We start from the raw sequence: 20,984 nt of genomic DNA, 5'->3' as shown, positions 1-20,984 counted from the left end.
AAAATTGAGAGAGAAGCTGGTGAGAAAAGCACTGTTTATAGCCATCATAAGTAAGAATAAAACATGACATGTGTTATGGGAAATTAATTTGGGGAAAAGTATACAGAAACTCTGTAGCTACTGGGTCAAAAACCCCTTGACTAAAAGCCAAAAAGTAGAAAATAAGTCTGACAGTCACATGTTCAAAAGTAAATATTTATAACAGTAAAGACTGTTAACTGGAGCGTTTGGAAAAGAGATTAAAAACAGTGATGAGATGAAGAAAAGACCTGTTGTGGCATTTATGGGAAATGTAGTTCCTGTGTGCCGACAGAAGTTCATTTCAAGTTTATTAACAGGATCTTACACTAGTTCCACTGCAGAGAAGATAACCACCATGATTTAAAAGTCAATAATGTAAATTGTGGGTGTACAATGTTCATAATATTTTGAAATCATTTTCATGGATCTCATTAAAATGTACACTCATTTTTTTTTAAATATATACTTCAATATAATCAATCTTGCCTCAAATTATATTTAATAGCCAACTGCAAGATACTTTTGATCATCTTGTAGTACATGTGCTCCTTCTGCTAATCCTCACCACAAAAACAAACCAACAAAAATACGAACACATTTAAATTCAACTACTCAGATTCCACTGATATGCCATTGCTGTGGTTTTCCAAAACTCGAGCCTTTCTACTTCTATTTGAGAAATGAACATGAACAAACCAGGTACACAGTACTTAGTTCTTTTGTTTTATATAAACACTTTACAAAACAGTACATTTTTGTTAGCTATTGTGTCCAACAAGTTTGGCTAAACCAAATAAAACGACGTGTAAGAATAAATGTGTCATTTCAAATCTTTTGCATAATTTGCCATACAGAACTGCGTACATACACATGACTGTCACTGGAATACGTTCCTAATTTACATCCTTATAAAATGCCTCTAATAACAAAACACCAGTCATTTCATTTGAACCCTTTCTGCATTATTCACCATCCATTTCTCTTCCAATTTCACTGTAGTAATAGTGAGAGCTCTGGGTGGCTCTGCTCCTTTACCCACAAAGCTGAAAGGAACATCTTCATATAGATTTATTCCTTAATCAGAGATCTATCAACATTAAAAACCAGAGCGCCATGGGATTGTTGCACCTTCACGTTAATACATAAACTAAAACATGTACACACATGAATATTCATAAAAATCATGTAGTTAAGGTTTATTCTTCATTCACTGGGGATTAGTACATGCCTTAACTCATCGCTGGAAAACACATGTTTAGTTAAGTGGTAATTTGGGTATTAGTGCAGGATTATTCATGTGCTGTTATTGTAAAGTGTTGGCTTTTTCCCCCCTTGCTATTAAAATACCATCATTTATCCATCAAGCGAGGTGAATCTATAAATGAAAGAATTGAGCCGTCAGAAAGTTTATTCATTTACAGTTACTCGAGTATTTTAATTTCTAGAAACGTCAATAGGTGTGCGTGTGTGGGGGGCTTTCGTAGATCTATCCACTTTTCTTGTTCTTCTTATTTTACTTGTTAAATATTCTGCTTGTTAAACATTCACACAAATGTAGGTGCAGGTGAAATAGTGTCTAATAATAACCCTGTTTGGACTGAGAGATTTCGTCAATAGCAAATAAACAAAACAAGCTAAATAAAAATAGTAGAATTTAAAGTTAATTCACAGCATCAAGCGTCGTCTGCCATATCTCGTTCGGTTTTGTTGCTGTAATGAGTCACAGGTGCGTGCTAATTGATTAGTGGGCGTGGCCAGCAGGTGCTCAAAAACCAATTAGCACAGCCGGGGAGTGTCCTGTGACATTTATGTGATTTTTGATTGGATGTTTATTCTTTGTTCATTTCTCAATTATTTGAGTTAGACTTGAAGTATTAAACTGAAACACAAGACACTTTCTGCAAGCAAAGTGATCCCAAGATACTTGTTAGAATTAGCAAATAAGTGGGGACGTATTTAAGAGTCACCCTAGAGACACTGACTCTAAATAAACAAATAAAATTACAATTCAAAACAACTAAAAATGCCACAGAAAATCTGTACAAAGAATTCTATGCGAATCTAAAAAATCCTAAGACCACACAGACACTGCATCTTTCAGGAAAGACTTACAAATAAACTCCCAGGGATGAATTAATTTCAAGAAAAAAAATAGAAAATAAAAGGTGCAGGTGACGACCAGGATGCAGACCGAACCTTACAGAGGACAAAAGCTTTAACGTTTGGCCATAATTAGAAGTGTTACTTATAGAGGAATACAAGTCAGGATTTCATTTGAAGAATAAAATTCCAGCTGTAATGAAAGGTGGCTCACTTCATTCCCCAAGAAAATTTGTGATACAAAATGCAAAAGCATGACAGAGAAATGACACCCACAAACCTGACCGTTCTGTACACTCACTGGTCCTGCCGGGAAGAAGGAGCAATAATTCTAAGCAAAAGATTTAAAGCTCATGTCATAATACACTGACAAACGGAATAATGCATTAGACCCACTGAAAATCTTAGTAGCATAGTAAATAAAAGAATGAAATAAACCAGTCTTTAACTACTCATTTGTAATCACCTATTATGGATAAAATGTAGATACACCAATTGACCTTACACAGGAAGTGTTTTGAAATTTCTTTTGTCTAAAACATCTTTAGCCTACATGCGTGGGTGTCTACGTGTGTCCATTTTTTTTATGTTGATTTGTTTGAATTGATTTTAAAAGAGGTCTATAAAATTTGCTTGTACTACCTAGAAAACAATGCTAGAAAATGTACAGTCACAGCATAATAATTCATAAATTTTGGAAAATATGTTAATGAACAGCAAAAGACAGAAATACCAAATAACTGAAGCATGTAAACAAATGCAATGGAGCAAAATCAGTTTGTGCAATTTAATAAATATTTAACTTAAGACAAACAGGTTTCACACACTTAGGAAGACTGATCCAGCAATGAGAAATAAAAAATAATAACAGCCTCATAATAGTCAGTGGTCCACGTCAGGGTGGAAAGGTGCACATATCGCTTCATTACTTTCAACACCAAAGGAAATAAAAAAAAACAGGTTTATTTAGACTTGCATCAGCAGTTTAGTGATGGAGGAAGACTTTGTGTTAGCAGCAAGTAAAGGGTTCAGTGTGTTTGAGGTGAAGGACTCGTCATACAGAACAATTCTTTAAGGACGTCCAATGATTTAGTGTCCGCATGCAACGTGTTTTCTTGAACACTTCCAAGTTTCTTTTTTATAAATATGCCTCAGAAGCTACATGACGCTGGTCTGATTTACAGTTTTACAACAGAAAACAGTTTTGTATCAAACAGTACAGAAACCCTGCATATATACTTGCTTCCGTGTCATACAACCAGTTGTTTTTACATTCTGGTAAGAAATAATAGCAGCTAAACTTTTTGAATTTTTGGAACAAAACTCAAAAGAAGAAACCGTCATTATAATAAACTCAACACTGTTGAATTGGAGCTAAACACAGTCAGGATGTGTTGTAGATAATTAGGGAAATCACAAACCTCAGGATTGGCACGAGGAACTTTGAGACGTTTTAGTGCGTCATAAGTAATGAGAGAAAAAACATTTTTTTTGGAAAGTTTTGAAGACATTTTGATTTTGAGAAGAATGTGAAGGTCATGCAGAGGTTTCACCTGCTTGTGTAAATGATGGAGAGGATGACCAGCTTGCTATACAGTTAAGAGAAATTATTTACATGCATGTAAATCATATTATTGCACAACATGCCTTTATGATCATCTGGATAGGAGTGGAATAGTGTTTAAATATCTCAAATTTTTTAAACGCTCAGTTTGAATTACAATCACAGTTTACGGCATATGAGAGTATGTGTGGGGAAAAACCCAAATAACAAAGCTAAGGCATTTAGACTTAAGGCATTTTATATAGCTGTAACCCTCAATGGTTGCTTACTGGAAAATCTAATTCTTATAGATTCTATATATACACTCACATTCCCTAAATTGTGCCTCAAATATTGCACAAATATTGTCACATCCCCTAAATTGTGCATCAAATATTGCAAAACATCTGCCTTTATATTTTTGAGATCACTGTTACCTTCAGTAACAAGCCACATCTTGGTCTTTAAAAGTCCTCCTTTTCCTTGTTAAAGGATTTACTTTGATAGACATTAAATTTAATAATGAATAAAAACCATTTCTTTTATAAATGAAATATCGTGATGCATAATATGATCGTCAAAATGTCTTTAAGGAAAAGTGATTGATTTTTGCCATTTGCCCTAATTCGAGATTCCTCTATGCAGCTTTTACGTTCATCATCTTGTAGAAATGTGCTCATCAGAAGCCCTTGTGCAATAATCCAGCTCAGTGATGGCATGTGGTAATGTGTTAATGCCTCCTGCCTGGTGTTAGGGTGAGAGTAGGTGGAGACTGCTCCATAGATGAAGAGTTTCTCCTGTAACATGGTGCTCACTGGCCTGGGGTCAGTATGTGCAGCTCGTGCCATACTGGAAGGAAGCCATCTGCACACGCCTGCGCAGCCGCTCCACCTCCAGCTCGCGGAAGTAGTCTTCCTCATCGTCCTGAACGATGATCTTCTGCAAATCGCTGATCTCTCGCTCCATCTTGCTCCTCAGCTCCCGTTTCATCTTATTCAGAGCCTGAAAGAGGAAACCAGGATGATGATGAACGCACAGTGAGATGATTTTAAAGGCTCGTACGAATAAATATGCACCAGACTGAGCTACAGTTCTTATGTAACCTAGGTTGATATTTGGAGGTGCTTGAATATTTTCTAAATTACTACAGATTTGCTCTGGTGTGACATCACCACAATTCACATTCAGCCGATGCTCTCGCCGATTCATCATTCTTGTGCATCAAACATGAGTATAACCGTTCTATAAAGTCATTACACACAGCATGTGTCTTCACTGGGAGTAGTACAAGTGAAAAATCCTGTGCTTTTTCGCAAGCAGTTGCACAAGTTCTGGTGAAAATGTCTGCATTTGATCACAAATTCTTAAAAAAAAACCCAGCTGCAAATTCAAGCATTTTTGGCTGCAACAATCACAAAATAAAAGAGAGAGACTAACATACAGGCTACATATCTGATATACTAACAGAGTCTATATGCACCTCTGTTTAGGACATTATACAGAGGTATTGTAGAACCTAGCTGCAGGAAACGATGCAGGTCTTAACAAGTGCAAGGTGTAAAAATCTGAACCGCTGAAGTACTAAAGTAAGATACATGAGTACTGGATATATCTGCTGTACATGTTCTTAGGTGCAGGAGCAGAAATAACAACTGCTGCTGGAGGGAGAACAATAACTGTAGGTGACACAGACGCCAGAGTTCTGTGTCTACAATGTAGGCTTTTTGTATTTCTGTATGAATGCATTCATGTGAGGTATTTAGAGAAAAGTTTGTTAAATGAAAAAATGTAAAGATGAATATCAGCTTTTTCAGCATCCTCAAATACAAATTAACAACAAATCTTAGTATAATTAGTAAAAATTAGTAACAAATCTTAAACACATTGGAGCTAGAGGACATGATTGATTGACCTCTTCAATGTATTCTGTCCAGGGACTGTGCAGTATATTGTGATTGTGACCATTTTTTTAACACTCACTCACCCCTACATGTATCTACGTGACATTTGGACAGGTGATTGTCTCTGAACAAAAGATGGTATTCAAGGATGCTTTGCTGATCTACCATGTAGGTCTAATTGTTGTTTTATTGGATGTTTCCAGCTTGAAGGCTTAACATGTTCTGGGTGTTTGACATTAAGAGCATCGTATAACACACCTTTTCCTGGGCTTTCTTCCGCACCTGGATCTCCTGGCGCTCCAGGGTAAGTCTTTCAGCCAGCATGGAAAACTGAATGAGCAGGAAAAAAAATAAGAAATGAATATGATAACGAGGGCAAATGTTATTTATTTTAAATTAATTCTCTCTTTTTTCTTCCATATTCTATTTACACGCTATTCTATTTTACGCCCACACTTAATAAATCAATACACATGTAAACAGCTCCGTGTTTTTGTACATTGTAATGTCAGCTTTGTCACAGACTAATTTTTCTGTGGTTTTTGATCAACTCATCTATACTAAAACACTGAGGGTTTAAACTGTTTTGTCAAAAAGCTCAAATTTAAGGTGTATCCCAAACGGCAGACTTTTGTTGTATAAATAGTGAGTAGTGTGTTCTTGCTGAAAATTACAAGAAAAAGTGCACTTCAAATACCCGGATGATGCATTTATTTAACCCGATTAAAAGTGTGGAATGTTGGGACACTTCATCCACTTAAAGCTCACAGCTTTGCTTACGTAAAAGAAGAGGGACGGGGCTACGAGGCACTGATGCTGGAGAAGAAAAAAACATTAAGATGGCCGACAACACTAGTGAACAAGACCTCTTACAGAAGTCTTTTAATTTTAGCCCACAGTGTGTGATTTATTCAACAATTTAAAAATCCATTGTATTCTATGCACGCTTGATATCATTTGCCATCGTCTGGGGAAGCAGCTTATGCTTCCGGTTTCTTAAAACCAAGTGTTCCATGCTTCTAAAATTCGTTCACTAGATGGTAAAAGCACACAGAGCACAACGTAAGGGCATAGTGTATAGTATGTCATTTAGGCCACAACTCTGGGAAGGAGTATAGTGGTCAGTTGCCAACCCAACCAATGTGAAGGAACTGTAGAAACAGGTTTACCTGGTCCTTGTAGTAGTTCTCCATAGCCTCAATCTCGTCTTTGTGTTTGCGAGCGTGCTCCCGGCGCTGTTCTTTAGCGCACGTACGCTGTTCCCTCAGATGGGCCTTCTGCAGCTCCAGACCTTCATCAAACACTTGCCGAAACATCTGCACACAGAGAGACACAAACACATATCAGACCATCTTCCGTTGCCCAAAGTAGCAGAACATGCACCTAGAGATCTGTTCTTCCATTGTACAAAAAAATAAAAAGCTGTGTTCTGTTGTGGTACTTGCTCATGTCTGAAACCAACAGGAGCCAATAGTACATGGATACTTGGAGCACCAGCAGCACTGCTGGTTGTGTAATGTGCTTTGCATAGCCAATGTACAAGACCATTCCTGGAGAATTAGAAACGTTTAATTTTCATCCTGACTTCAGCATAATCAGTCAATGCTAGCGGTGAATGTGAGTTAAAGGTGTGGATTAGCATGCCCAGCTTTATTGAGTCAGTACTGTGTAAATTAGACAGAAGGAAGTGCTGACTTGGGGATTTCCGTCCCTCATATCCTCCTGACCAAGAGCGCTGAACAGGGGGAGACATAGTTGAAGCGTGACTCACCCTCTCCTCTCGTGTGCGGGCTCGGAGGAGTCGGGCACGCAGCTGCACGTGGTAATCGCTGTGGTATTTGCGGGCACGGGCCACCTGTTGCCTTTGCTCCCGCAGCTTATTCTGTGCAGATTTCTGTTGCTGGATTCTCTCTTTGAAATCCTTCTGTGAGAGACAGCGATCAAGTTAAGATGCAGGAAAAAGACATGCATTCTTTCCCTTTTTAAAGCAGTACGTGTGTGTGTGTGTGTGTGTGTGTGTGTGTGTGTGTGTGTGTGTGTGTGTGTGTGTGTGTGTGTGTGAGCACACTTACCAGGCGACGATTGTGCTCCTGCTCTTTACGGATGATATCCATTAGCAGATCGTGTCTCTTCTGGGCTTCCTCTACCTGTATTTATATTAAAAAAAAATTATAATAATATTTAATATATTAACTATGTGGAATTAGCTACAACTCATACAAGCATGCTGTTAGAGGAAACTAATCAGCAATGCAGATAGAGTTGTAGGGAGTGTTTTCCAATAACATCAAGTCAAGAAATGTATTATAGTTTGGGCCAACGCTCCATTTGCAAGTTGTAGTTTATTAGTGAATAGTACTGTATATTGTGTTTTTAACCATTTATAATTATGTTTAATGTATGAGAGAACATCCATGAGAGACGGCAATTCCTTTTACAGCAACTCTCTCGACGTTAATAAAACAAACAGAAATGTTGTAAAAATAGGAATGTTCTGTGTCCTGAGGTAGAAAACGTGCTGAAATTGAAGACTCCTTCCATAAAAGATTGTTAAAAATCACAATATTTACAATATTTCTGTCCTTATGAATGAACGCTATAGAAATTCTAAAGAGTGAAACATTAGAACTGTCTGAGCTGCTAGTGAAAATTCAACAATATCTTCTGATTTCAGTATTCAACCACGAATCCAAATGCTGTTTAATGCGCCAAGATCTGTTGGCGAGTTTGTTTGTATGTCTTTAGTGCATGTTCTCACCTGGTTGATGTGTTTGTGTATGTGTTTGTGGTGGTTGTTCTGAGCACTGAGCTGGTCGACCTGCCGGAGCTGCTGCTTCCACATGCGGGACAGAGTGTGAGGAGAGAACTGCAGGGGAGGGAAGTCGTCCAACAGAGCTGGCAACAAATCGTTCTCCTTCACCCGTACTACACAAAAACACACACACACACCTACATTTAATTTCATTCTCTAAGCATGTTTATTTAACTTAAGAAGCAAGAATGCTGAAATGGCAGGAGCAGCAATCAGAAGATTCCATCAAATATTACAAATTTTTGTAGTTAACTGGTAATGTTGGATTAGCAGTTTCTTAAATACAACAACCAGGCAACAGACACTGAGATGTTCTGCATTAATGTTCATGCCATGTCACAAGGGACTTGAAAGTGTGAAGAATATTATTTATGCATGCGTTATTTGATTATAAGGAATTCCAGGAGGTTCTGAAGGAAAGACTGGAAATGCACTTCATGTCTCAGTCATATTCTAAACAGCTCATTCATCTGTTAAACAGTGGCACAGGAGTGTCGTACCACTCTGTGTAGGCGGAAAATCTTTTTAATACAGCATCCTGCATGACACAGGAATGTTGCAAGTGACAAAACACAAAGAGGAGGATCAGAGGGCTTACATGGGGCTGTTTTGCGGGTCTGGGCGCGTGGTCGGATGGGAGCTGCCGCTTTGGAGAAGGGACTCTTGTTTGAGAGTGCTGATTTTGATCTGTGGTGGTGAAATTTTAAAGCACGAGGCACATCTTTGCGTATGGCCTCCCTGTACTCCCGCTCCTAGGTGAAAGGGTTTCATCAACATTACTCTCCATGTTATATTTACAAAATGCAAACAAGTTATAAATACATATAGTTATTTTCCTAATATAGGTGTTATTCCTTTATATTTTTTCTGTTATGGAGGTTTTAGACTTTTTCAATATATATAGTAGAACTTAAAAGATCATATTTAAAATCAATTATATGGTCCTGGTCCTTACAGCTTCTTGAGCTCGCAGTCTCTCGATGGCCAAATCTACTTTGTGCTGCTCATCCAAGCTCTTCAGTTCTGCCTCATAAGCTTCAGCCACCATCTAGAGGACAACATGAGAAAGACAATGCCGCTACAGTAAACCACAAAGGCAGCACACTCAAAAGCCCAAGCTGAGGTAAGGCCATATTCAGTGGCAAACAGCTACCAGATGTTACTTCAGTTTAATGAAAGAATCTAATTAATTAAATGCAGTTTCCCCCACCAGTGTCCAAACTTCTGCTAGCAAAGCATTTACTAGTTTTAAAAGTAGTAGAAAGGTAACTACATACTCAAGAGTCAAGTTAGTTTATAGGGCACTTATGTGATTTTTTTTATATGTGACTGTAGCATATATGGGACACAATTAAGTGTGTGGGTTCCGAAAAAAATCTTTTTTAGGTTATTTTCCTGCTTCGACGAAAAGATGTGCAACATTCCCATCTTGTCATTATCACTTTGTCATAATCCCACAGCTTGGTTAAGGCTCATAGGTGGAATTGCTAATGCAGTCAGTGTTAAATTTGTACCTTTGTTTTGTTAAATAATGGCTTATAGGAAACTGTTCAATACCGAGACAAAGAATGTCACCAGAGATGTATGTCTAATGTTATATTCACACTGCGAGTCGCAGTGACACAGCAGATGGAGACCATTTCTTTTCAATGAGAGCTAACAACTTCCGACAAAATGATTCCATGGTTCCATTTATATGCAATAAAATTCCATTTATATGCTAGCTGTGCTATAAACATTATTACTATGGCAATCAATAGCAGGAATACCTACTGATTCTGTCTTTATTGTACAGCATCTGGTGACTTATAGAAAGACATTTTTTGTAAGTGTGAATGTAGCATTACTAAGTTAACATCAAATCCCAGACATATCTTGGCTGATTAAATGCATATGGAATAAGAAAGGAACTGTGTGGAAATTTCAGTCTTAAACAAACCCGATTCAACACAGGAATGCAATATATGCCGGGGAAAAATAAATCAGGAAAATGCAACAGCGGGTAGTCACTAAGATCCTCTATCTACGCTCTGTCTGACCTGGCCTTTTCTGCGCTGGCCCTGAATGTGTCGAAGCTCTTCATGCCTCCTCCGGGCTGTGTGTTGCCGCGCGTGTGTAAGCAGAGCGCCCTCTAGCATGCTCTGACTTGAATGACGTACAGGAGGAGGAGAAGGGGAAAGAGAGCGTGTGTGAGGAAGTCTGTCCGTGCGGGCCTTATCTGTGTAAGCAAGTACCAAAGCATCACATCACAATCAATTGGGAATACTGGTTGATGAACAAATGGATGAAAGCTAGAGCAGAACAAAGTGCAAGACGTACCTGTGGGCCTGGGGAGACGCCTGCACTCCATGACACTGTCACTGTGGTGGGAACGTTTGTCCTCATCAGCAGGCTTTGACTCATCTGCCGTTTCCCCAAGAGCCCTTTTCAGCATCTGGTTTCACAAAAAGGATCATTCTTTATGGATCATTCTTCACATAATCACTGATATCTTGTGCTCCATAACAGAAAAAAGAAAAACACAAAAAGGTTTATCGTGAAAGTTTATTGTAACCGCTGCTTAAGCCCTGAGGACACTTACTAGATCGAGCTCCTCGAGGCGGCGGGCGAGTTTCTCTGACATCTCGTGCAGCTCCTGCTCGGCCCGTCTGTTATTTTGACTGCGACTGGATAGCAGGTCCTCGCTCTCCTCCTCCAACCTGAAGCGGAGAGGGTGACAAATGAAGCTCATTAGCTCTCAACTCACTCATCAATTTAGTGCATGCGCTCTTCACTCAGCTCCCCACCTCCTGCTCCTGTAGTTCCTCCGTCTACCAGACGACGAGCCGGAGCTGTGGCGTCGCTCATCATCACTCTGCACCTCTTCAGCTTGGCCGTGTGTGTGCATGTCCTCTTTCTGGTTGTGTTCATGTGGGAGGGACAGGAGCAGCACTTCAGGCTGAGTTTGGAACAGGACACGCCGTGCTCCCTGACTACCACTCTGAAACGAAGAGTTGGCCAGTTGTACATCAAATTTTTACGTTTTAACCCTAGCATGTCAGATGTGTGCTCCAAGCAACAGCAAGAAACAGAGAGTCTGCTACATATTAATCAGACCACAGTGATGCCTTTTTGTTTGCTGTTGGGTCACAAGACTAAGGCTCGCTAGATAAAATTGATGCAAAGTTTAAAAAAAAAAAATAAAAAATGTCCCTATTAGGTCCCATGACTTTCTCCCCTCAGTAAATTGGCTATATTTCATTTCCTTGTACTCTGAAAACTTCCTTAAATGGAAAAGCAGGGCTAGGTTTCACTTTTCTCATAGTTTTGCACTTATATCACCAAAGCAAGAAGGCAAAGGAGCACTTTTTTTCATACCAATAACAATTTTAGTGCATCAAAATGAACAAAAAACAACAAGTGCATATTAAGATGTCAATCATAAAAAATTATAATGCATTTCCCTTTCCTGATGTGATATATATATAAAAAAAAAACAACAAAAAACAGTATTTTCCTGATTTTTCTTGAAGTAAAATGCCTTAGGCAAAGATGTTAAAACATCTTTATCTCACCTCCACTTGTGCTTTGGAAGCCTCAGGCTGTGTTTCTTTCAGACTCCTAACAGACTGCTCGCTTTCTGATAAAGACAACAAATTGTTACTCATCATCACTGCGACCTAAGAATGACGTCTATGTGAGTGAAATTCAAACACACACGCACACTAATAGCTCATGAAAAATCTATGGTAAAAGCTCAGTACACATACTAAATGGAGTAATAAGATCAGTGTTAAAGTCAGACATGGACACAGTGGTGATATGTAGCTGATGTATACCAGAAGTGTGGATCCCGTTCGTCTGAATGCCTTTACTCTTAGGTGAATGCCCATTCTGTAAAAAAGAGAGAGTAAAATGTCAAATTAATAGCACTGACTTAAAATCCAAAGCTGTTATCAGCAGAGGGTATTTTAGCAAATGGGAGACTGTGACTGGACTGAATTCTACCTTAAACATCTTTCAAATTAATTAATTCATCCCTCTTTTAACTTAGTAATGGTTGTGGTGGTTCATTGGGTGTGAGACCCCAGTCCATTACACACAAACATGGTCATTTAGGGGCAAGTTAAGTCAGTCCATGTACAGACAGAAACTGTGTTGACAGCAATGAATGTTTCAAACTAACACATGTAAATTAATATAGATATAACTATGACTAGACTAAAGTAAAGTGACACAGTGACTGCATATAAATAGCATCCTCAAGTCAAAGTGCATTCCGTATCACCCAGGTCATCAGAAAACACATCAATAACTCGTTTTGCTTGCATGGTGACAGACAGGACACAAGGTAAACACCAGACATTAATTTCCTTTCCTGCCTAAATGTTTGCATCCCACTATGTGCTCCTAATTTGCTTATCCACACACTCGACTCAGACATGGGTGTTTCTCATCTCTCAGATGCACGACAGCAGCTCTGTGTTCACTGCTGAGTGAAACTATGATGCAATCCACCGTCCCTTTGAACCACTTAACAACAGAAGTGACCTCATTGAGATGTTTCAATAGGCATGGTGTTCCCTTTCAGTGCAGGAATCCCTTTCTATGGGCTTTCTTTCAGCAAGGAAAGTGTGACTGTAGGTACTTGAAAAAGTGCCGAGCTGAACAAGAGGGTTGCTTTGTTGAGGCATGTTTTAACATTACACAGATCTACACAGCTGAGACAGATATAGTCATTTGTGCAGATTTCCTGGGGTGTGTTTGGGAGTTTCTGTGGTGATGATGAGGTGTGATGCTAATCATCAGCAGTCCTGGTACCTGAGGCATGACATATCTGCTGTGTGATTGAGTGTGTAAACAATGGAACAAGTAGAAATTAAGACACTGAAATTGACAAAAGGAAAGAAATTTCTGGAAAAAAAATTCCTCTACAAGCCACATACAAAAAAAAATGTACATTGCACAATTTATATGATGTCTGTACCTTCTTTGGTTATATGATGTTATGCTAGCCTAAAAAATAATATTATATAAATACATTTTATTAGTGATTATAAAATTCTTTTTGAAATAAACAAAACTTTAACACAAAGCGAGTTAAACATGACAAAAAATCAAATAAAAGCATCATGCAAAAAAAAAACAAAAAAAAAAAAAAAACACAACACCTTGTACTATTTATAATTGTACTATTATAAAATGTTTACAAAAATAGTTTATGGGTTTATTAAATAAACATAAATAATTTTTTTCTTTCATTTTTAAATAAATAATGTAACAGATCAATAGCTGATCTTTTTAATTTGCAGTTAAAAATAAATCAATCGGTCAATCAAAAAAAGACCTTTAAAAAGACCTGACTGATGTCTTACCTGTTTGTTTGTCTCCTCAGCATGTCCCTCATTATCCTCTGTGGCAGGTGGTGATGATGGGGGTCTCCCTGCCCGATGTGGAGTGATCTGTTTGGGAGGCTGTAGAGGAATGGCTGAGTGGACCGGCTCGTGTTGCTGAGAGGGCTGAGCTGTGGGTGGCTCAAGGTCACTGGCAGCTTTCTCAGTAGAAATGACTGAGAGCAGGGGTTTTGAGTGTACTATCAACGTGAGGGAAAAAAGGTGTTAAGCATCCTAGTGTTTCAAGGACAGATTTTAGAACAAATTTCAGTTTTTAAGAACAGGACAATATAAAGTCTAAAGAATAAAGTTAAATTTATTATGAGAGAAAAAAAAATACAAAAACGGAGCTTGAGTCAATAAATGCATTAGTTAAATCCTTAAGAAAAAATTGATACTGATTCTCTGTAAACCTTTAGTAATCCACTACAATGCCACGATTAAAACTAATGTTGCAGAAACTGTGATGTCTCCGATTTCAGTTCAATAGGGTCTAATTTTTGCTGGATTGCTAAAATATATACCTATAGTATGGAAACTAGGGAGTTCACACTTGCTGTCTGCTACTGTTCAGATGCCTGACAAAAAAAGTGTAAAAAGCTTGTCAAGCATGAATATTGGATTTTCTACTTTAACAAAAATAGTGATTTCTCACTGACACTATATTCTGGCTACTAAGACCTGAAATCCTATTCTTTCCCAGTATTCAGCATAAAGCAGAAAGGGCAGATAGATGGATCGGTACTGTCTTGAGAAGAAATCATGTGCACCTTCTTGCTTTGTGGTGAACGTACGGGCTGAATCGCCTAACCGGATCAGCTCGGCGGTTGACTCAGATTCGTCCCCATTCCAGGAATGAAGGGAATATTTACTGGACCGGGCAGCAGAACTGAAACAAAGATGATGAAGAAATGAATCATCATTTATGTGCTTTATGCTACTACTCCAGGTGGTGTATTATGACTAATGGAGTAAAACAACACATCTCCACCAGGACCTGTTCAACTGCATTCACTATAGCTTGTTAAGTCTGACTTCAACAAAAATATTTCACAAATTGTGAATGACAGCTTCTCAAGTTTCGCTTTACATTATTAACTAAAATCTGTTTCATATGAAGAATTTCTATAGAACGTTCCTTTATTTACAGTATATAAAAAGTATATATGACATCCCATGATGTAAACTGTTAGCATATTCAAATAACTAAGTGCTATAAAACTGGTCACAAATCATCTTCACTCTGGCACTTTCTTAGCCAGGAACTGAAAATCAAACTATGAAATGTAAACATAAACTCTTTTCTGCTTCCTCATACTGTTTGACTCATCCTAAAGGTCGTCACATAAACAGGATTTTAAAACAGGTTTGTGCTGTCATTGCAAATAAAGCAGCCTGGTTTGGGGGGGAAAAAGTCATGATGCTATTAATAACATTCATATGCTACGAGATTGTTTATTCTGTGTGCTTTTTGCTGTGTAGTGTGAAGGCCTCACTGTGTGCTTGAGATTTGTGACATCTTCTCCTCTTTATCCTGCTCCTGTGCTTCTGCAGGGTGGACCGTACCATTGGGTTCTGTGGGGATTAAAAACAACGACAAAGCACACAAGGACCCGTCAGGTGTAAACTGAATTAGGACAACACGGTATAACTCAGGACTCTTTTGTGTCCATAATGGCATCGCTATGTAGCAGTGGCTATTACGCTGCGATAGCCAAAACAAATATTTTATAAATGCCAGTCATCGTATTATGGATCGCATATTCTTCTATTGTATGCTGACTAAACATCACCACAGTGCTGCTAAATGGGCTGTTCTGATTAGTCAGAAGTTGTCTATGACTTTGGTGTGTGGGTAATTGTTGATCTGGTGTATTTCTTCTGGAAAACTACATTGGAAGGGGCATCCAGTGTCCAGTGCTTTAAAACAGAAGTGAAGCTGTAACTAATACCTCAGAATATAGATTGAACTGGAATTGTTGACTTAAACAGGCATCTTTTATACAAGACTAAATGAATTGATCCATGTTTTGATTCACACCACTCTACATCATATTATTACCCTCAGCGACATTCACAGAGATACTACAAATGTACAACAATGTGATTTTATGCCTTATCTTTCACATGTGCACCATTTATATTTAAATAATAAAAATAAATGGTGCACATGTGAAAGATGTCACTTATGCTTTCCTTCCATAAATTAATACATTAACCTTTATATACACTAGCTTTTAAATATTTCTTAATCAATTAATTGAATAAAACTATAGTTACTACTACTCTATAATGACTACTACTCTAGAGTTACTACTCATATCATCCAAATAAACAACTTCCACAACTCCATCGTTGAAAAGCTGGGGTTCAGAACAATAATTGAAGATATAATACAGATTTACACTTAGTTCCAGCGCAAATCTAAAGAATCCAACATTAAGATGCCAAACATGCCTTTTCTTATCAACTACCTTGGGGTGATAAGCTGTAAAAATTTAATTTTCAGCTCAATTATTCTGAGAGAGAAATGTGTTGTGGCTGATTAACTACATTTGGGGTGTCAGGATAAGTAGGAAAAGTGCAAGATTGTGTAAATTTGATTTTCAGCTCAAGGGTTCTGGGAAATTAGGATACTAATTAATCTCTATAAAAAGAAAAGTCAGTCAGAATCACTTGACATGTTAAAAAAAATGTGGGGGAAGGAAGAGGGGGAAAACCCAGCATTCCTGGAAAATATTACACTCATACTTGTACTCTGAATACAAATATACCCAAATATTCATCAATCAAGGTAATGAGCAGAGCCAGGTCCATTAGGGAGAGCAAAACTGGATCACAGCAGGGTCAGAAATGACCTGACAAGCAGCATTCAAAGATCATTTAATACCCAACCAGCTGCTGGTAATCCCTGCTTGAGCTGCTTCCGTTATATCCAGTCCGTGCATGATGGTGTGTTTATGAATGAAATACAGACTGGATCAGCAGGACGAAAGACACCACAGATCAATCTCACACACTCTTAATCTGAATGTGCTCATTCAGGATGGAAAACAATCACACAAGAGAAAGAAAAGTATTCACCTCCATTTGGAAGTTCTTCATCCTCACTGAGCTGTTCTGTGAGATACTCCAGCAGCCCGTCAAAGATCTCCAAAAGGTTACGGATGGAATCCTTATCCCCCTTTACAATGTTCTCACCTACAGAGAGAGGCAGGGATTGTACCAGTGGAGATGACAAGGAAACAAAACACGCAAAACACACACACAGCAACCAACTGTAGCTTGGCCTGACAAAAAACAACAACACAGGCTCAGAAACTGGCTCTTTACAAAAGCAGCAATGTTCCCTTTCAAACAAGAGGCTCTATTGAGTGCATACACAGTAGAACACGCTGAGCCCCCTGGCAAACACAGGCCCTGTTTCACCTGACTATCCATCCAAATCATGAACAGCTACAGGAAGGCTCCATGCAACTATACTGAAATGTGTTAACAGACTGAGACACAAATGTGAAAATATTACGGAGCAAAATGCACTGTGGTGCAAATAGTGTGCATTGTATAAATGTGGGGAAACCAGAGATCCCAACCTGTACAACCCATAGCTATAAAATATATAGTAAGCATGCAAGTCTACAACATTATTGGGAATCATCTAATTGTATGGTTACATAACCACGTTACCATCATAGACTCTGCAGAAACTTTCAAACTATACCAGAACAGCAATGATGGCGTTTTAGCTGACTTTGTAGCTCTGGTTAAAATGACATCATTACTTATCATAACATCAGCCATTATAACTCCCCGAATATATAATATTGATTTATGAAAAAGGTTGAAAATTTAGAACAGTACATTTTTGTTTAAAAGTCTTTGCAGCCAGACCTTTTCCACATTAATATTTTGTTTAACATTTTCTTAGAATCAGATTGAATCAAAGCACAAAGCCAGTATTCTGCATCAACTCATGACTGAACTGTTTTGTTACACCCCTAGTGTGAAGAGACTGAGACACAAACATGACAATAATAAAAATCTGTACCTGTGATATGAGATAAGCTGATCTGGAGATAATCCAAGGCCAGCGAATCAATCACAGATTGTAGGTTGTGGATGTCATCCTCTTGGCTCTTGGGCACAACAATGTAATCTGAAAGAATAAAAAGAGAAAAAAAAGAATAAAAAGAAAGAAAAAGAAAGGAAAAAAGTAGAAAACTAAATTTTCTAAAATTCAGTTTTAAGTAAAAGATTTAACAATAAAAATTAAATAAAGACATTCAAGATAACACTGCATAAATGTTAACGTTTTCTAATTTTAAAAAGCATTGCATCACATCATCTGTTTCCAGTTACTTTTTAAAAAAACAAAAATCACAAAAAACATGGCATAATTTATCATGAAGGTCCTATACTATCATCACAGTACTATCTAATAGTACAAATCACACAACTTCCTGCAGCGGGAAAGATCGCTTTCTCAATGCAGTCAGTCTCTCTTGATCAGATGCTGGATTTGCTTGTCCTCCCACAGAGAATTAAAATGCACCAGGGTTCGATTATAACTGACTAAAGGCTGAAATGTGTGATAGCAGCCTTAGATGACCTGAGATCCATTTTCAAAATAATGGTGTACAAGAGCATAGATAATGCATTAAAAACCCAATAAAACACCATCTAAAATTCAGCCATGGGCAAAAAAAAAATGCCACCAGGAAGTGCCTAGCAATTAGAAAACGTAATAGAATTTTAATAAATATTTAAACATATACATTTATATAAACATTAAAACGTAAAAAGAATTATGCAATAGCAAACCATTTTCCCACAAAAAATATTAGATCTTGACAAGAAAAAGATTAAAATTGCAAGTAGGTTTTGAAGGCTTCTCTAGAGGACATAAAATAAGCAGCAAAACAAAAATTAATCTTTTATACGATAAAAGTCCAGACTCAGAAAGCCCTAGCTGGAACAGTCAAAGCAGCTTTTCGAAACCCTGTAGAAATTTTTTTTTGGCATAGAGCCATGGCCCTCCATAAAACACAGAAATTAAGATAACGTCATTATTAAAATATATTACCTGGTACTTTTTCTCCCAAGATAGCTTCATATAAGGCCACAAATACACTAGCATCGCACTCTGTGAGCCTCTGTATCCTCAGGTTAATGTGACACTTGCAGATGAGATCATTGGCCACATCCACCCAATCTGTGGAAAAGTTCATAAGAGAAAAAGGTAAATATAATCAAATATAACCAATATGGAGGAAAAAAATCTGTTTTGTTTCTACTACATATATTTTAATGAAACATTTTGATTTTCAATCTCTATTCCTAGATCAATCACCATACAGAAATGGGTGTTCTGTTTGTTTATTCATGGGCAGGAGTTTTACTATATTTACATACATAAGAACAATTGTTGGCTACTGTTATTAAATACTGCTTTGTCCAAACATGTAATATCTGTGGAACGTTCAGTAAAAAATTTATAACTTTGTACAACTGACGCATTCTGTAAATAGATTTCTTTAACATTTATGGACAGAGTCTCCAGTGTGAGACATTATGTATCAATCAAATGTTCGCACCATGGGAAAGCCTTTAGGAAAGTGCAGTCTGAAGTGTTCTTGTTAACTATTGGGTTAATTATGTAATGCACAGCAAACAATAACGCTGCTGCTAAGCTTGTGCAGCCTGTGAAATGCTGTTACAAGTTGATATCAGTTCAACTGTCATGTTTACATCGTTGGAACTTCCTTTATGACAAATTAGACGTAAACAACCACATTCACATAAAAAAAATAGGTCTCGATTAAGAAAAAATCAGAATAATAGCAAGAAATCTTAAATTAATACCAACGTACAAATAAAATGAGAGGTTATGCACCACAGTAACATATTTCCCTTAGAATACAGCGCTTAGTGCTTGGGCCCCGCATATCGCTTCTGGGGTCTTTAAAGTGGTAGACTGATAACAGGTAATATTACAAGGGCTGGTTTTAAGTTATTATACTTATTATAACATGACGTGAACCATGAGGTACATATAAAGTGACTTGTACAAATTAAACCCATTAGCAGTCAATTAGACAATTCACTTTGACGTAGTGAAAAATCTTATTCAGTAATAATCTTATTAGTGTTAGCATAACGCTTGTGTCTAATGTTAGTGTGTAAACTAACGTTGTCTTACCAAGATTCCGAATTTAAAAGGGATTATTTTAGAGCTCGTTTCGTTAACAAATGGACTGTTCCAAAGAACTAATGAGAAGTAAGGAAACAGTTTCGAAACGCTGATATTTACTTCCCTTATTAGCCTGTAGCTAACTTCTTAAGCTTGCGTTACTAACTTGGTAGCGTCGGCTGTTTTAACGGACATTTTAACGGTCCAGTTCCAAACGGCTCACTGGTCACTACACAGGGACCCTAAATAGTGTTTGAATTAACGGCTAATCCTACAATAGGCGCCAGTGATGTATCCGATAGGTCGACATTTGGGATTTAACCGTTGGCGACTCACCTCTCTCCTCGGTTCCCATCTGATTCAGCTCGTTCTTGGTCGGCAGAAGAATTGAGCGTGTTTTCCAAGGAATTAAAGGATTCCGCTGTATGTAAAAAGATGTCAAAGACTTAAAATAGACATTTTTAATTTATAAAAGCTAAAATAAAATCAAACGGGTAACAAAAGCGTCTGCTAACTACCGCCGCTACCGAAGTGTAAGACACTCAAACAAAATGCTCACGAGTGCACGGTGCATGGACCAATCACAGCGCGCCTGGCATAAAGGGGCGGGGATTGAGCGTGCCGCAGAAACCGAACGGAAAACAACCGCCTATGTTGAACGGTTAAAGGACGTTTAAAACGCCACTGCATTCTGATTGGCTAAAATGTTTTAATGACGTTTTTCAGCATAAAATACATCCGACGTCTAAAAATCAGTAGTTTTACTGTCAGCTATTGTTTTTAATAGGACACTACATCCCAAATGTGTAAAACAAGAAAAATACGGAAGTGCTAAAACAACTCGATCTGACGTTTCCGTAATGACGTTATTTGTGGCTTAAGGCGTCTGTTGACGTCGCCCGACTCCTTCCTCCCTTCCTTCCACGTGACTTTCCTGTTCAGTAAATAGTTCCCTGGATACACATTCAGAGGGCGTTTTAAAAGAAGACAAATCATTTTCCGGTCTTCTATACTTGTTTTAATACAAACCTAATAATATAAACAA

General features: G+C 37.8%; 1 protein-coding gene across 1 annotated transcript; it reads right to left on the bottom strand.

Annotated features, from left to right (window-relative positions):
* Positions 1 to 2,894: 2,894 nt before the first annotated feature.
* LOC132844838 (centrosomal protein of 95 kDa-like) lies at positions 2,895 to 20,870 on the bottom strand. The gene is made up of 21 exons (XM_060868669.1): positions 20,276 to 20,870; positions 18,833 to 18,961; positions 17,798 to 17,905; positions 16,834 to 16,950; positions 15,246 to 15,324; positions 14,520 to 14,638; positions 13,732 to 13,949; positions 12,196 to 12,250; positions 11,932 to 11,996; positions 11,164 to 11,357; positions 10,959 to 11,076; positions 10,697 to 10,811; positions 10,417 to 10,595; positions 9,333 to 9,425; positions 8,976 to 9,129; positions 8,324 to 8,490; positions 7,638 to 7,712; positions 7,337 to 7,489; positions 6,735 to 6,881; positions 5,824 to 5,895; positions 2,895 to 4,666 (listed from the first exon to the last, which is right to left on the bottom strand). The coding sequence occupies exons 1-21, from the start codon at positions 20,292 to 20,294 to the stop codon at positions 4,490 to 4,492; spliced, it is 2,553 nt and encodes an 850-aa protein (XP_060724652.1). The 5' UTR covers positions 20,295 to 20,870; the 3' UTR covers positions 2,895 to 4,489.
* Between the last annotated feature and the right edge of the window lie 114 nt (positions 20,871 to 20,984).

This window comes from Tachysurus vachellii, chromosome 4 (assembly GCF_030014155.1).
Source record: "Tachysurus vachellii isolate PV-2020 chromosome 4, HZAU_Pvac_v1, whole genome shotgun sequence".
Lineage (NCBI taxonomy): Eukaryota > Metazoa > Chordata > Actinopteri > Siluriformes > Bagridae > Tachysurus > Tachysurus vachellii.
This window is presented reverse-complemented; position numbering and strand designations above follow the sequence as displayed.